Source organism: Agelaius phoeniceus, chromosome 3 (genome assembly GCF_051311805.1).
Source record: "Agelaius phoeniceus isolate bAgePho1 chromosome 3, bAgePho1.hap1, whole genome shotgun sequence".
Classification (NCBI taxonomy): Eukaryota; Metazoa; Chordata; class Aves; order Passeriformes; family Icteridae; genus Agelaius; species Agelaius phoeniceus.
Genome location: NC_135267.1, coordinates 2,131,979 through 2,149,840, shown reverse-complemented (window position 1 = coordinate 2,149,840; position 17,862 = coordinate 2,131,979). Strand labels below are relative to the sequence as shown.

Sequence of the window (17,862 nt, the reverse complement as noted above, 5' to 3'; positions counted from 1 at the left end):
GTGGTCGGGCCCGGGCGGTGCTGCGGGAGCGGCGGGAGCAGGGCCGGGCGCTTCCTTCCCATGCACGGATTCTCCCCCAGTTTCTCCCCAAATTCCTTCCCAAAATGCCCCCAAATTTCCCCAAATCCCCAATTTTCTCAAAAATCCGTTTTTTGTCCCAAAATCCCCATTTTCCCCCATTTTTTCCCCATTTTTTCCCCATTTTCCCCCCATTTCTGTCCCACCTGGTGTCTCTGCAGCGCCGTGAGGGGGCCGGGCGCTTCCTTCCCATGCACGGATTCTGCTCCAATTCTCCCATTTCTCCCAAAATTTCTCCCCTCATTTCTCCCCAAAAATGCCCCCAAACGTCCCCAAATCCCCAATTTTCCCAAAATCCCCATTTTTCCCCCATTTTTCTCATTTTTTCCCCGTTTCCCCCCATTTCTCCCCCACCTGGTGTCCCTGGAGCGCCGTGAGGGGGCCGGGCAGTTCCTTCCCGTGCACGGATTCTGCTCAATTTCTCCCCAAATTCCTTCCCAAAATGCCCCAAATTTCCCCAAATTCCAATTTTCCCAAAATCCCCATTTTTTCCCCATTTTTTCCCCATTTTCCCCCCATTTCTGTCCCACCTGGTGTCTCTGGAGCGCCGTGAGGGGGCCTGGGCGCTTCCTTCCCCTGCACGGATTTTGCTCAAATTCTCCCCACATTTCTCCCCAAATTCCTTCCCAAAATCCTCAAAAATCCCCCCAAATTACCCCAAATTCCAATTTTCCCAAAATCCCCATTTTTCCCCCCATTTTTTCCCCATTTTTTCCCCATTTTTTCCCCATTTTTTCCCCATTTTCCCCCATTTCTGTCCCACCTCCTGTCCCTGCAACGCCGTGAGGGGGCCCGGGCGCTTCCTTCCCATGCACGGATTCTGCTCAAATTCTCCCCAAATTTCTCCCCAAAAATCCCCCCAAATGTCCCCAAATCCCAATTTTCCCAAAATCCCCATTTTTTCCCCATTTTTTCCCCATTTTTTCCCCCATTTTTCCCCATTTCTGTCCCACCTGGTGTCCCTGGAGCGCCATGAGGGGGGCACGGGCGGTTCCTTCCCATGCATGGATTCTGCTCAAATTCTCCCCAAATTCCTTCCCAAAATGCCCCCAAACGTCCCCAAATCCCCAATTTTCCCAAAATCCCCAATTTTCCCAAAATCCCCATTTTTCCCCCATTTTTCCCCATTTTTTCCACATTTTTCCCCCCATTTCTGTCCCACCTGGTGTCTCTGGAGCGACATGAGGGGGGCCGGACGCGTCCTTCCCATGCACGGATTCTGCTCAAATTCTCCCCCAATTTCTCCCCAAATACCTTCCCAAAATTCCCAAAAATCCCCCCAAATTGCCCAAAATCCCCATTTTTTCCCCATTTTTTCCCCATTTTTTCCCCATTTTCCCCCATTTCTGTCCCACCTGGTGTCTCTGGAGCGCCGTGAGGGGGCCGGGCGCTTCCTTCCCATGCACGGATTCTGCTTAAATTCTCCCCAGATTTCTCCCCAAAAAAATCCCCCCAAACGTCCCCAAATCCCCATTTTTCCCAAAATCCCCATTTTTCCCCCATTTTCCCCCCATTTTTTCCACATTTTTTCCCCATTTTTCCCCATTTCTTTCCCACCTGGTGTCCCTGAAGCTCCGTGAGGGGGCCGGGCGCTTCCTTCCCATGCACGGATTCTGCTCCAATTCTCCCATTTCTCCCAAAATTTCTCCCCACATTTCTCCCCAAAAATCCCCCCAAACGTCCCCAAATCCCCAATTTTCCCAAAATCACCAATTTTCCCCCCATTTTTCCACCATTTTTCCCTCATTTCCCCCCCCATTTCTTTCCCACCTGGTGTCCCTGGAGCACCGTGAGGGGGCCCGGGCGCTTCCTTCCCATGCACGGATTCTGCTCAAATTCTCCCATTTCTCCCAAAACTTCTCCCCACATTTCTCCCCAAAAATCCCCCTAATTTCCCCAAATCCCCAATTTTCCCAAAATCCCCGTTTTTTGCCCCATTTCCCAGACGTCCTGTCCCATTTGGCATCTCTGGAGCGCTGCGATCGGGCCCGGGCGGTGCTGCGGGAGCGGCGTGAGGGGGGCCGGGCGCTTCCTTCCCATGCACGGATTCTGCTCAAATTCTCCCCACATTTCTCCCCGAAATCCTTTCCAAAACTCCCCCCCAAATGTCCCCAAATTCCCAATTTTCCCAAAATCCCCGTTTTTTCCCCCATTTTTTCCCATTTTTTTCCCCATTTTCCCCCATTTCTGTCCCACCTGGCATCCCTGGAGCGGCGGGAGGGGGGCCAGGCAGTTCCTTCCCACGCACGGATTCTGCTCCAATTCTCCCATTTCTCCCAAAATTTCTCCCCTCATTTCTCCCCAAAAATGCCCCCAAACGTCCCCAAATCCCCAATTTTCCCAAAATCCCCATTTTTTTCCCCCATTTTTCTCATTTTTTCCCCGTTTCCCCCCATTTCTCCCCCACCTGGTGTCCCTGGAGCGCCGTGAGGGGGCCGGGCGCTTTCTTCCCACGCACGGATTCTCCCCCAGTTTCTCCCCCCAAATGCCCCCAAATCCCCAATTTTCCCCAAAATCCCCGTTTTTCTCCCCATTTCCCAGACGTCCTGTCCCATTTGGAGTCTCTGGAGCGCCGCGATCGGGCCCGGGCGGTGCAGCGGGAGCGGCGGGAGCGGGGCCGGGAGCGGCTGCTGCTCCTGAGGGCGCGGGCGGCGGAGCTGAGGCAGCGCCGGGACCGCCTCAGGCTCGCGCTGGTGAGAGCGGGGGGGACAGGGCCGCAATTCCTAAACATTCCCAAAATCCCAAACATTCCCAAAGATTTCCACCAAAATTCTCGAGGATTTGTTTCCCCAAAATTCCTGAGGATTTGTTTCCCCAAATTCTTCAGGACTCCAGAGGATTTATCCCAAAATTCAGAAAATTTTTGAAGATTTTTGCCCAAGTTCTCCAGGATTTTTCCCAGAAGTTCCTCAGAATTCCTGAGGATTTTCCCCAAAATTCTCTGAGGATTCTCAAGGATTTTTGCCCAAATATTCCCAAGGATTTTTCCCCAAATTTTCTCAAAACTCCCGAGGTTTTTGCCCAAAATTTTCCTAAAATTCCTGAAGATTTTGTCCCAGAATTCCCCAGGGTTTTTGAGGATTTTTGCTGGCATTGCCAAAGGTTTTTCCCAGAATTCCTGAGGATTTTTGAGGATTTATCCACAAATTCCTAAGGGTTTTTCCCAACATTTTCCCAAAATTCCTGAGGGTTTTTCCCAGAATTCCTAAAAATTCCCAGGATTTTCCCCAGAATTTTCCTGACGTTCCTGAGGATTTTCAAGGATTTTTCCCAAAATTTCTGAGGCGGTTTCCCAAAATTCCAGAGGATTTTTCCCAAAGTTTCCCCAAAATTCCAGAGGCTTTTCCCCAGAATTCCTGAGGATTTTCAAGGATTTTTCCCAGAATTCCTGAGGATTTTTAAGGACTTTTCCCAAAATTCTCGAGGATTTTTTCCCCAAATTCTCAAGGTTTTCCCCAAAAAATCTCGAGTTTTGTTCCAAAATCCCCAGGATTTTTTGCAAAGATCCCCTGAAGGGTTTTCCTGAAATCTTCCCAAAGTTCCTGAGGATTTTTCCCAAAATTCCTGAGGATTTTTCCCAGAATTCCTGAGGATTTTCAAGGATTTTTCCCAAAATTCCCCAGGGTTTTTGAGATTTTTTCCCAAAATTTTCCCAATAGTCTTGAGGATTTCCTCCAAAATTCCCGAGGATTTTTCCCAAAATCCCTGAGGATTTGTGAGGATTTTTGCCCAAATTCCCAACCATTTTTCCCAAAGTTTCCCCGGAATTCCTGAGGATTTTCAAGGATTTTTCCCAAAATTTTCGAGGATTTTTTCCCCAAATTCTCAGAGATTTTTCCCAGAACTTCCACAAAATTCCTGAGGATTTTCCCCAAATTCCTGAAGATTCTCAAGGATTTTTCCTCAACATTTTCCTCAAATTCTTGAGGTTTTTGCCCAAAAATTCCCAAGGATTTTTTTCCAAAATTCCCAAGGATTTTTCCCCCAAATTTTCCCCAAACTCCCGAGGTTTTTGCCCAAAATTTTCCTAAAATTCCCAAGGATTTTGTCCCAAAATTCCCAAGGGTTTTCCCCAACATTTTCCCAACGTTCCTGAGGATTTTCAAGGATTTTTCCCAAAATTTCTGAGGCGGTTTCCCAAAATTCCAGAGGATTTTTCCCAAAGTTTCCCCAAAATTCCCGAGGATTTTTCCCAAAATCCCTGAGGATTTGTGAGGATTTTTGCCCAAATTCCCAACCATTTTTCCCAAAGTTTTTCCCAGAATTCCTGAGGATTTTTCCCAGAATTCCTGAGGATTTTCAAGGATTTTTCCCAAAATTTTCCAGGATTTTTTCCCCAAATTCTCAGAGATTTTTCCCAGAACTTCCACAAAATTCCTGAGGATTTTCCCAAAATTCCTGAAGATTCTCAAGGATTTTTCCTCAACATTTTCCTCAAATTCTTGAGGTTTTTGCCCAAAAATTCCCAAGGATTTTTTTCCAAAATTCCCAAGGATTTTGTCCCCAAATTTTCCCCAAACTCCTGAGGTTTTTGCCCAAAATTTTCCTAAAATTCCCAAGGATTTTGTCCCAAAATTCCCAAGGGTTTTTGAGGATTTTTGCCCAAAAATTCCCGAGGATTTTTCCCCAAATTCCTGAAGATTTTGTCCCAAACTTCCCAAGGGTTTTCAAGGATTTTCCCCAAATTCCCAAGGATTTTTCCCCAAAATTCCCAGGGATTTTCCCCAAAATTCCCCAGGATTTTTTCCCTAAAAATTCTCCAGGAATTTTCCTAAAAATCCTGAGGGTTTTTCTCCAAATTCCCAAGGACTTTTGAGACTTTTTTCCCAAATTCCCCAGAAATTTTCCAAGGATTTTTTCCCCAAAATTCACTTTTTTTCCCCTAAAATTCCCAGGGTTTTTTTCCCATAATTTCCCCAAATTCCCAAGGATTTTTCCCCCAAATTCCCAAGGATTTTCCTGAGGGATTTTCCCAATATTTTCCCCAAATTCCCAGGGATTTTTCCCAAATCCCCAGGGATTTTTCTGAGGGTCTTTCCCAATATTTTCCCCAAATTCCCAAGGATTTTTCCCCAAATTCCCCAGGATTTTTCCCCCAAACTCCCTAGGATTTTTCCCCCAAATTCCCTGGGATTTTTTCCCCAAATCCCCAGGATTTTCCCCCAAATTCCCAAGGATTTTTGAGACTTTTTCCCCAAATTCCCCAGAAATTTTCCTCATTTTTTCCCAAATTTTCTGAGGTTTTTTCCCCAAATTCCCCAGGATTTTGCCTCAAATTCCCAAGGATTTTTCCCCCAACATTCCCGAAGTTTTTCCCCCAAATTTCCCAGGATTTTTCCCCCAAATTTCCCAGGATTTTTCCCCAATAACCAAGGATTTCCCCCAAATTCCCGAGGATTTTTTCCCCAAATTCCCAAAGTTTTTTTCCCCAAATTCCTGAATTTTTTTCCCCAAATTCCCAAGGATTTTCGAGACTTTTTTCCCAAAATTCCCCAGAAATTTTCCTCAATTTTCCCCAAATTTTCTGAGGATTTTTTCCCAAGATTCACTTTTTTTTCTCTAAAATTCCCGAGGTTTTTTTCCCATAATTTCCCCAAATTCCCCAGGATTTTTCCCCAAAATCCCCAGGATTTTTTCCCAAATTCCCCGAGGATTTTTTCCCCAAATTCCCGAAGTTTTTCCCCCAAATTCCCCAGGATTTTTTTCCCAAAATTCCCCAGGATTTTTTCCCCAAAATTCCCAAAGATTTTTGAGACTTTTTTCCCAAAATTCCCCAGAAATTTTCCTCAATATTCCCCAAATTCCCAGGGATTTTCCCCCCAAATTCCCAGGATTTTTTCTCCAAATTCCCAGGATTTTTTCTCCAAATTCCCCAGGATTTTTCCCCAAATTCCCCAGGATTTTCCCCCAATATTCCCGAAGTTTTTTCCCCAAATTCCCAGGATTTTTCCCCAAATCCCCAGGATTTTTCCCCAAATTCCCCAGGATTTTTCCCTGAAATTCCCCAGGATTTTCCCCAAAATTCCTCAGGGTTTTTCCCTAAAAATTCTCCAGGAATTTTCCTAAAAATCCTGAGGGTTTTTCTCCAAATTCCCAAGGACTTTTGAGACTTTTTTCCCAAAATTCCCCAGAAATTTTCCTCAATTTTCCCCAAATTTTCTGAGGATTTTTTCCCAAAATTCACTTTTTTTTCCTAAAATTCCCAAGGTTTTTTCCCCATAATTTTCCCCACAATTCACTTTTTTTTTCCCCTAAAATTCTTGAGTTTTTTTTCCCATAATTTTCCCCAAATTCCCCAGGATTTTTCCCCAAATTCCCGAAGTTTTTCCCCAAATTCCCCAGGATTTTTCTCCAAATTCCCCAGGATTTTCCCCCAGATTCCCAAGGATTTTTGAGACTTTTTCCCCAAAATTCCCCAGGAGTTTTCCTCATTTTTTCCCAAATTTTCTGAGGATTTTTCCCCAAATTCCCAAGGTTTTTTCCCCATAATTCACTTTTTTTCCCCTAAAATTCTTGAGTTTTTTTTCCCATAATTTTCCCCAAATTCCCCAGGATTTTCCCCAAATTCCCCAGGATTTTTCCCCAGAATTTGTGATTTTTTTCCCCCAAATTCCCAAGGATTTTTCCCCCAAATTCCCCAGGATTTTTTCCCCAAATTCCCAGGGATTTTTTCCCCAAATTCCCAAAGTTTTTTCCCAAATTCCCAGGGATTTTCCCCCAAATTCCCCAGGATTTTTCCCCCAATTTCCCAGGGATTTTTTTCCCCAAATTCCCAGGATTTTCCCCAATTTCCCAAGGATTTTTCCCCAAATTCCCAGGGATTTTCTCCCCAAATTTCCCAGGATTTTCCCCAAATTCCCCAGGATTTTTTCCCCAAATTCCCAGGATTTTCCCCAAATTCCCAAGGATTTTCTCCCCAAATTTCCCAGGATTTTTCCCCAAATTCCCAGGGATTTTTTCCCCAACATTCCCGAAGTTTTTCCCCCAACATTCCCAGGGATTTTTTCCCCAAATTCCCAAGGATTTTCCCCCCAAATTCCCAGGGATTTTTTCCCAAATTCCAAAGATTTTTCCCCCAAATTCCCCAGGATTTTTGAGACTTTTTCCCAAAATTCCCCAGAAGTTTTCCTCATTTTTTCCCAAATTTTCTGAGGATTTTCCCCCAAATTCCCCAGGATTTTTCTCCAAATTCCCAAGGATTTTTTCCCCAACATTCCCAGGGATTTTTTCCCCAACATTCCCGAAGTTTTTCCCCCAAATTCCCCAGGATTTTCCCCCAAATTCCCCAGGATTTTTCCCCAAATTCCCGAGGTTTTTTCCCCCAAATTCCCAAGCATTTTTGAGAGTTTTTTTCCCAAAATTCCTCAGGAGTTTTCCTCATTTTTTTCCCAAATTTTCTGAGGATTTTTCCCCCAAATTCCCAAAGTTTTTTCCCCCAACATTCCAGAAGTTTTTGCCCCAAATTCCCCAGGATTTTTTCCCCCAATTCCCCAGGATTTTTTCCCAAATTCCCAAGGATTTTTCCCCCAAATTCCCGAAGTTTTTTCCCCAAATTCCCAGGGATTTTCCTGAGGGTCTTTCCCAATATTTTCCCCAAATTCCCAAGGATTTTCCCCCCAAATCCCCAGGTTTTTTTCCCCAAATTCCCAAGGATTTTCCCCCAAATTCCCAAGGATTTTTCCCCCAAATTCCCAGGGATTTTCTCCCCAAATTTCCCAGGATTTTTCCCCAAATTCCCCAGGATTTTTGAGAGTTTTTTCCCAAAATTCCTCAGGAGTTTTCCTCATTTTTTCCCAAATTTTCTGAGGATTTTTTCCCAAAATTCACATTTTTTTCCTAAAATTCCCAAGGTTTTTTTCCCAAAATTTTCCCCAAATTCCCCAGGATTTTCCCCCAACATTCCCAGGGATTTTCCTGAGGGATTTTCCCAATATTTTCCCCAAATTCCCCAGGATTTTTCCCCAAATTCCCCAGGATTTTTTCCCCAAATTTTGTGATTTTTTCCCCAAATTCCCCGGTATTTTCCCCCCAAATTCCCAAGGATTTTTTCCCCAAATTCCCCAGGATTTTTCCCAAATTCCCAGGGATTTTTTCCCCCAAATTCCCAGGATTTTTCCCAATTTTCTGTGGATTTTTTCCCCATTCCCAGTCCCAGGGCTCCCCGGGCTCCCCAGCGGTGCCGGGGCCGTTCTGCGCTGGCGCCTGCGGGAGCTGCAGCAGCTGCGGGGGCTCCTCCCTCTCACAGGTACCGGAATTCCCAGGGAAAATCGGGAATTTTGCATGGAAAATCGGGAATATTTCATGGGAAATCGGGAATATTTCATGGGAAATTGGGAATATTTCATGGGAAATCGGGAATTTTCTGGGGGAAATTGGGAAGTTTTGGGTGAAAATGGGGAATTTTTTAGGGGAAAATGGGGGATTTTTTATGGAAAGTTGGGAATTCTTGAGGGAAAATGGGGAATTTTGATGGAAAATTGGGAATTTTAATGGAAAATTGGGAATTCTTGAGGGAATTTTGGGAACTTTTCGGTGAAAATTGGGAATTTGGATGGGAAATCGGGAATTTTTTGGGGGAAATTGGGAATTTTTGGGTGAAAATGGGGAGTTTTAATGGAAAATTGGGAATTTTTGATAGAAAATGGGAATTTTGATGGAAAATGGGGAATTTTCTTGGGGAAATTGGGAAGTTTTGGGTGAAAATGGGGAATTTTTTAGGGGAAAATGGGGAATTTTTTATGGAAAAGGGAATTTTCTGAGGGAAAAATGGGGAATTTTCTGGGGGAAATTGGGAACTTGGATGGGAAATGGGGAATTTTGGGGGGAAAATTGGGAATTTTTATGGAAAATGGGGAATTTGGATGGGAAATTGGGAATTTTTGGGGGGGAAATCAGGAATTTTGATGGAAAATGGGGAATTTTCTGGGGGAAATTGGGAAGTTTTGGGCAAAAATGGGGGATTTTTGGGGGAAAATTGGGAATTTTTGGGGGAAAATGGGAATTTTTATGGAAAATGGGGAATATTTAATGAAAATGGGGAATTTTTGGGGAAAGAGCCAGAATTCTTTGGGAAAATTGGGAACTTTTATGGAAAATGGGGAATTTTCTGGGTGAAAATGGGAAGTTTTAATGGAAAATTGGGAATTTTTGGGGGGATATGGGGAATTTTTTATGGAAAAAGGGGGATTTTTGGGGGAAAAATGGGAATTTTTGATAGAAAGTGGGAATTTTGATGGAAAATGGGGAATTTTCTTGGGGAAATTGGGAAGTTTTGGGCAAAAATGGGGAAATTTTGGGGAAAATGGGGAATTATTTGGGGGAAAATGGGAATTTTGATGGAAAATGGGGAATTTTCTTGGGGAAATTGGGAAGTTTTGGGTGAAAATTGGGAATTTTTTAGGGGAAAATGGGGGATTTTAATGGAAAATTGGGAATTTGGATGGGAAATTGGGAATTTTTTGGGGGAAATGGGGAATTTTGATGGAAAATGGGGAATTTTCTGGGGGAAATTGGGAAGTTTTGGGGGAAAATGGGGAATTTTTTGTGGAAAAGTGGGAATTTTTTTGGGGTAAAAATGGGGAATATTTAATGGAAAATTGGGAATTCTGGGGGAAATTGGGGAATTTTTGGGTGAAAATGGGGAGTTTTAATGGAAAATTGGGAATTTTGGGGCAAAAATGGGGAATTTTCTGGGGGAAATTGGGAAGTTTTAGGCGGAAATGGGGAAATTTTGGGTGAAAATGGGGAGTTTTAATGGAAAATTGGGAATTTTTGGGGGAAAAATTGGGAATTTTTGGGGGGAAAATGGGGAATTTTGATGGAAAATGGGGAATTTTCTGGGGGAAATTGGGAATTTCTGGGTGAAAATGGGGAATTTTTTATGGAAAAAGGGGAATTTTCTGAGGGAAAAATGGGGAATTTTCTGGGGGAAATTGGGAATTTGGATGGGAAATCGGGAATTTTTTGGGGGAAATTGGGAATTTTTGGGTGAAAATGGGGAATTTTATTGAAAATTGGGAATTTTTGATAGAAAATGGGGAATTTTGATGGAAAATGGGGAATTTTCTTGGGGAAATTGGGAAGTTTTGGGTGAAAATTGGGAATTTTTTAGGGGAAAATGGGGAATTTTTTATGGAAAAGGGAATTTTCTGAGGGAAAAATGGGGAGTTTTAATGGAAAATTGGGAATTTTTTGGGGGAAATTGGGAATTTTTGGGGGGAAATTGGGAATTTTTTGGGGGAAAATGGGGGATTTTAATGGAAAATGAGGAATTTTTTATGGAAAATTGGGAATTTTTGGGGGGAAAATGGGGGATTTTTTATGGAAAAAGGGGAATTTTTGGGGGGAAAATTGGGATTTTTTTGGGGGGGAAGAGCCAGAATTCTTTGGGAAAATTGGGAGATTTTATGGAAAATTTGGAATTTTTGGGGGAAAATGGGGAATTTTTGGGGGAAATTGGGAAGTTTTGGGTGAAAATGGGGGATTTTTGGGGGAAAATGGGGGATTTTTTATGGAAAATGGGGAATTTTTATGGAAAATTTGGAATATATTGGGACAGAAAGCTGGAATTCTTTGGGGAAAATTGGGAATATTTAATGGAAAATGGGGAATTTTGGGATAAAAAGCTGGAATTCTGTGGGGAAATTGGGGAATTTTTATGGAAAATGGGGAATTTCTGGGGGAAATTGGGAAGTTTTGGGCGAAAATGGGGAAATTTTGGGTGAAAATGGGGAGTTTTAATAGAAAATTGGGAATTTTGGGGGGAAAAATTGGGATTTTTTTGGGGGGGAAGAGCCAGAATTCTTTGGGAAAATTGGGAAATTTTTTTGAAAATTGGGAATTTTGGGGGGAAAATGGGAATTTTTTGGGACAAAAAGCTGGAATTCTGTGGGAAAAATTGGGAAATTTTTGAGGAAAATTGGGAATTTTTGGGTGAAAATGGGGAATATTTAATGGAAAATGGGGAATTTTTGGGGAAAGAGCCAGAATTCTTCAGGAAAATTGGGAATTCTTTGGGGGAAATTGGGAATTTTTTGGGGAAAGAGCCGGAATTCTTTGGGACAAAAAGCTGGAATTGTGTGGGGAAATTGGGAATTTTGATGGAAAATTGGGAATTTTCTGGGGAAAATGGGGAATTTTTGGGGGAAATTGGGAAATTTTGGGTGAAAATGGGGAATTTTTGGGGGAAAATGGGGGATTTTTATGGAAAAAGGGGAATTTTTGGGGGGAAATTGGGAATTTTTATGGAAAATGGGGAATTTGGATGGGAAATTGGGAATTTTGAGGGGGAAATGGGGAATTTTCTGGGGGAAATTGGGAACTTTTATGGAAAATGGGGAATTTTTTTGGGGAAAATGGAATTCTTGGCTGAAAATGGGGAATTTTTTGTGGGAAAAGTGGGAATTTTTTGGGGGCAAAAATGGGGAATATTTAATGGAAAGAGCCAGGATTTTTTGGGAAATTTTTGGGGAAAAAAAGCTGGAATTCTTTGGGAATGTTGGGAATTTTTGGGTGAAAATGGGGAATTTTGGGGGGAAAATTGGGAAAATTTTGGGGGGAAAGAGCCAGAATTCTTTGGGAAAATTGGGAAATTTCATGAAAAATTGGGAATTTTTATGGAAAATTGGGAATTTTTGGAGCAAAAATGGGGAATTTTTGGGTGAAAATGGGGAATTTTTGGCAAAAATGGGGAATTTTTGTGGGAAAGAGCCAGAATTGTTTGGGACAAAAAGCTGGAATTGTGTGGGGAAATTGGGAATTTTTATGGAAAATGGGGAAATTTTTAGGGGGAAAATGGGGAATTTTCTGGGGGAAATTGGGAAGTTTTGGGTGAAAATGGGGAATTTTTTAGGGGAAAATGGGGAATTTTTTATGGAAAAAGGGGAATTTTTGGGGGGAAATTGGGAATTTTGATGGAAAATGGGGAATTTTCTTGGGGAAATTGGGAAGTTTTGGGTGAAAATGGGGAAATTTTGGGTGAAAATCGGGGATTTTAATGGAAAATCAGGAATTTTGATGGAAAATTGGGAATTTTTGGGGGGAAAATGGGGAATTTTGATGGAAAATGGGGAATTTTCTGGGGAAAATTGGGAATTTTTGGGGAAAATGGGGAAATTTTGGGGGGGGAAAGAGCCAGAATTGTTTGGGATGAAAAGCTGGAATTGTGTGGGGAAATTGGGAATTTTTGGGCAAAAATGGGGAGTTTTGGGGGGAAAATTGGGAATTTTATGAGGAAAGAGCCGGAATTCTGTGCGGAAAATTGAGAATTTTATGGAAAATTGGGAAATTTCTGGGGAAAAATGGGGAATTTTTGGAGGAAAGGGCCAGAATTGTTTGGGACAAAAAGCTGGAATTGTGTGGGGAAATTGGGAATTTTTTGAGGAAAATGGGGAATTTTTGGGGGAAAGAGATGGAATTCTTTGGGAAAATTGGGAATTCTTTGGGGGAAATTGGGAATTTTTTAGGGAGAGAGCCAGAATTCTGTGGGACAAAAAGCTGGAATTTTTAGGGAAAATTGGGAATTTTTGCCTGAAAATGGGGAATTTTTTGTGGGAAAAGTGGAATTTTTTGGGGGCAAAAATGGGGAATATTTAATGGAAAATTGGGAATTCTGGGGGGAAATGGGGAATTTTTATGGAAAATATGGAAATTTTGGAGGTAAAAATGGGGAATTTTAATGGAAAACAGGGATTTTTTTGGGGAAAAATTGGGAATTCTTTGGGATGAAAAGCTGGAATTCTGTGGGGAAAATGGGGAATTTTGGGCAAAAAGGGGGAATGTTTGGGGGAAAAAGCCGGAATTCTTTGGGAAAATGGGGAATATTGAATGGGAAATGGGGAATTTTTATGGAAAATTGGGAATTTTTGGGCGAAAATGGGGAAATTTTGGGTGAAAATGGGGAATTATTTGGGGGAAAATGGGAATTTTTATGGAAAATTTGGAATATTTTGGAACAAAAAGCTGGAAGTCTTTGGGGAAAATAGGGAATATTTAATGGAAAATGGGGAATTTTGGGATAAAAAGCTGGAATTCTGTGGGGAAATTGGGAATTTTTGGGCGAAAATGGGGAATTTTTGGGTGAAAATGGGGAATTTTTATGGAAAATCGGGAATTTTGGGGAAATTGGGAAGTTTTGGGCGAAAATGGAGAATTTTGTGGGGAAAATGGGGGATTTTTTATGGAAAATGGGGAATTTTTGGGGGGAAAATTGGGAATTTTTTTGGGGGGGGGAGAGCCAGAATTCTTTCGGAAAATAGGGAATTTTTATGGAAAATTGGGAATTTTTGGGCAAAAATGGGGAATTTTCTGGGGGAAATTGGGAATTTTTGGGGGAAATTGGGAATTTTTATGGAAAATGGGGAATTTGGATGGGAAATTGGGAATTTTTGGGGGGGAAATCGGGAATTTTGATGGAAAATGGGGAATTTTCTGGGGAAAATTGGGAATTCTTGGGGGGAAAGTCAGGAATTTTCTGGGGGAAATTGGGAAGTTTTGGGCGAAAATGGGGAAATATTGGGGGAAAATGGGGATTTTTTATGGAAAATGGGGAATTTTAATGGAAAATTGGGAATTTTTTGGGTGAAAATTGGGAATTTTTTAGGGGAAAATGGGGAATTTTTTATGGAAAAAGGGGAATTTTTGGGGAAAGAGCCGGAATTCTTTGGGACAAAAAGCTGAAATTGTGTGGGGAAATTGGGAATTTGGATGGGAAATGGGGAATTTTCTGGGGGAAATTGGGAATTTTTGGGGGGAAAATGGGAAGTTTTGGGTGAAAATGGGGGATTTTTTAGGGGAAAATGGGGAATTTTTGATGGAAAATTGGGAATTTTTGATAGAAAATGGGAATTTTGATGGAAAATGGGGAATTTTCTGGGGGAAATTGGGAATTTTTGGGGGAAAATGGGGAATTTTGATGGAAAATGGGGAAATTTTGAGGGGAAAATGGGGGATTTTTTATGGAAAAAGGGGAATTTTCATGGAACATGGGGAATTTTCTTGGGGAAATTGGGAAGTTTTGGGGGAAAATTGGAAATTTTTGGGGGAAAATGGGGAATTTTTGGGGGGGAAAGAGCCAGAATTCTTTGGGATGAAAAGCTGGAATTGTGTGGGGAAATTGGGGAATTTTTAGGGGAAATTTGGGAATTTTGATGGAAAATTGGGAATTTTATGGAAAATGGGGAATTTTTGGGGGGAAAATTGGCAATTTTTTGGACAAAAATCTGGAATTCTTTGGGAAAATTGGGAATTTTTAGGGGGAAATTGGGAATTTTTGTGGGAAAGAGCCAGAATTCCTTGGGACAAAAAGCTGGAATTGTGTGGGGAAATTGGGAATTTTTGGGCAAAAATGTGGAATTTTTGGGGGAAAATTGGGAATTTTTTGGGGAAAGAGACAGAATTCCCAAGGGATTGGGTGGGAATTTTGGGAATTCTTCAGGGAATTCTGGGAATTTTGGGGCAAAAATGGGGAATTTTGCTGGAAATTGGGGAATTTCTTGGGGAGAAGAGCTGGAATTCTGTGGGGAGGAAAATTGGGAATTTTGGGGGCAAAGAGCCGGAATTCCCAAAGATTTGGGTGGGAAAAACCAAAATTCTGGGGGAAATTGGGAATTTTTGGGGGAAAATGGGGATTTTATGGAAAATTGGGAATTTTTAGGGGGAAAATTGGGAATTTTCTGGGGGAAAGAGCCAGAATTCTGTGGGGGAAAAAGCTGGAATTGTGTGCGGAAAAAGGGAATTTTGGGGCAAAAATGGGAATTTTTTGGGACAAAAAGCTGGAATCGTGTGGGAAATTGGGAATTTTTGGGGGAAAAATGGGGAATTTTGATGGAAAATGGGGAATTTTGGGGGAAAATTGGGGAATTTTTGGGCGAAAATGGGGAATTTTTTTGGAAAATCGGGAATTTTGGGGGGAAATTGGGAAGTTTTGGGTGAAAATGGGGAAATTTTGGGTGAAAATGGGGGTTTTTAATGGAAAATTGGGAATTTTGGGGGGAAAATTGGGAATTTTTGGATAAAAATGGAGAATTTTGGGGGAAAAGTGGGAATTTTTGGGCGAAAATGGGGAATTTTGGGGGAAAATGGGGAATGTTTTGGGGAAAGAGATGGAATTTTTATGGAAAATTGGGAATTTTTAATGGAAAGAGCCAGAATTCTTTGGGAAAATTGGGAATTTTCTGGGGGGACAAGAAGCTGGAATTCTGTGAGGGAAATTGGGGAATTTTTATGGAAAATTGGGAATTTTTGAAGGTAAAAATTGGGAATTTTGGGGGGAAAGAGCTGGAATTCTTTGGGACAAAAAGCTGGAATTGTGTGGGGAAAATGGGGAATTTTGGGGGGAAAATTGGGAATTTGGATGGAAAATGGGGAATTTGGATGGAAAATGGGGAATTTTCTTGGGGAAATTGGGGAATTTTTGGGTGAAAATGGGTAATTTTAATGGAAAATTGGGAATTTTTGGGGGGAAATCGGGAATTTTGATGGAAAATGGGGAATTTTTGGGGGTAAATTGGGAAGTTTTGGGCGAAAATGGGGAATTTTTTAGGGGAAAATGGGGGATTTTGATGGAAAAAGGGGAATTTTGGGGGGAAAATTGGGAATTTTTGGGGAAAAATGGGGGATTTTTTTATGGAAAATGGGGAATTTTGATGGAAAATTCCCAATTTTCTGGGTGAAAATGGGGAGTTTTAATGGAAAATTGGGAATTTTTGGGGGGAAATTGGGAAGTTTTGGGTGAAAATGGGGAAATTTTGGGTGAAAATGGGGGTTTTTAATGGAAAATTGGGAATTTTGGGGGGAAAATTGGGAATTTTTTTGGGGGGGGGAAAGAGCCAGAATTCTTTGGGAAAATTGGGAATATTTTATGGAAAATTGGGAATTTTTATGGAAAATGGGGAATTTTTGGGGCGAAGAGCCAGAATTATTTGGGAAAATTGGGAACTTTTTGGGACAAAAAGCTGGAATTCTTTGGGGAAAATTGGAAAATTTTGGGTGAAAATTGGGAATTTGGATGGAAAATGGGGAATTTTGATGGGAAATGGGGAATTTGGATGGGAAATTGGGAATTTTGGGCAAAAATGGGGAATTTTTTAGGGGAAAATGGGGGATTTTTTATGGAAAATTGGGAATTTTTGGGGGAAAATGGGGAAATTTTGGGGGGGAAAGAGCCAGAATTCTTTGGGATGAAAAGCTGGAATTGTGTGGGGAAATTGGGGAATTTTAGGGGAAATTTGGGAATTTTGATGGAAAATTGGGAATTTTATGGAAAATGGGGAATTTTTGGGGGAAAATTGGGAATTTTTTGGACAAAAATCTGGAATTCTTTGGGAAAATTGGGAATTTTTAGGGGGAAATTGGGAATTTTTGTGGGAAAGAGCCAGAATTCCTTGGGACAAAAAGCTGGAATTGTGTGGGGAAATTGGGAATTTTTGGGCAAAAATGTGGAATTTTTGGGGGAAAATTGGGAATTTTTTGGGGAAAGAGACAGAATTCCCAAGGGATTGGGTGGGAATTTTGGGAATTCTTCAGGGAATTCTGGGAATTTTGGGGCAAAAATGGGGAATTTTGCTGGAAATTGGGGAATTTCTTGGGGAGAAGAGCTGGAATTCTGTGGGGAGGAAAATTGGGAATTTTGGGGGCAAAGAGCCGGAATTCCCAAAGATTTGGGTGGGAAAAACCAAAATTCTGGGGGGAAATTGGGAATTTTTGGGGGAAAATGGGGATTTTATGGAAAATTGGGAATTTTTAGGGGGAAAATTGGGAATTTTCTGGGGTTGGGGGAAAGAGCCAGAATTCTGTGGGGGAAAAAGCTGGAATTGTGTGCGGAAAAAGGGAATTTTGGGGCAAAAATGGGAATTTTTTGGGACAAAAAGCTGGAATCGTGTGGGAAATTGGGAATTTTTGGGGGAAAAATTGAGAATTTTTATGGAAAATGGGGAATTTTTGGGGGAAAAAATTGGGAATGCTGATGGAAAATGGGGAATTTTTTGGGAAAATGGGAATTTTGGGGGAAGAGCCAGAATTCTTTGGGATAAAAAGCTGGAATTGTGTGGGGAAATTGGGAATTTTCTGGGGAAAATGCCAAAATTCTTTAGGGAAATGGGAATTTTTTTTGGAAAATGGGGAAGTTTTAACGGAAAATTGGGAAATTTTGGAGAAAATGGGGAATTTTGGGGGGAAATAGGGAATTTTTATGGAAAATGGGGAATTTTGGGGGGAAAATTGAGGAATTTTTTGGCAAAAATGGGGAATTTTTGGGGGAAAGAGCCAGAATTCTTTGGGATAAAAGCTGGAATTTTGTGGGGAAATTGGGAATTTTTATGGAAAATGGGGAATTTTGGAGAAAATGGAGAATTTTTATGGTAAACAGGGAATTTTTGGGGGAAAATTGGGAAATTTTGGGGGAAAGAGTGGAATTCTTTGGGAAAGTTGGGAATTTTTTGGGGGGAAAATTGGGAATTTTTGAGAAAAGAGTGGGAATTCCCAAGGAATTTTATGGGCAATTGGGAATTTTTTTTTAGGGATAATTCCAGGATTATTCTGAGCTCATTCCCAGATAATTTTGGGATCGTTCCAGGACAATTCCTGGATAATTCTGGGATCATTTTCCGCTCATTCCCAGAAATGTTGGGATCATTTGAAGAGGATTCCCGGGTCATTTTGGGATAATTCTGGGATCCTTTGGGGACAATTCCCAGATCATTTTGGGACGATTCCAGGACAATTCTGGGATCATTTTAAAACAATTCCCAGATCATTTTGGGATCATTTTCCACTCATTCCCAGATC

The 17,862-nt window shown here is 41.5% G+C and overlaps 1 protein-coding gene across 1 annotated transcript in view; it reads left to right on the top strand.

The window, feature by feature from the left end:
* The window catches only part of CENPO (centromere protein O), a 62,785-nt gene that overhangs the window by 22,985 nt on the left and 21,938 nt on the right, over positions 1 to 17,862 (top strand). The window contains exons 3-5 of the mRNA XM_077176373.1: positions 2,620 to 2,771; positions 3,126 to 3,180; positions 8,228 to 8,323. Coding sequence (XP_077032488.1) covers positions 2,620 to 2,771; positions 3,126 to 3,180; positions 8,228 to 8,323 — 303 coding nt within the window. The remainder of the gene's footprint in view (positions 1 to 2,619; positions 2,772 to 3,125; positions 3,181 to 8,227; positions 8,324 to 17,862) is intronic.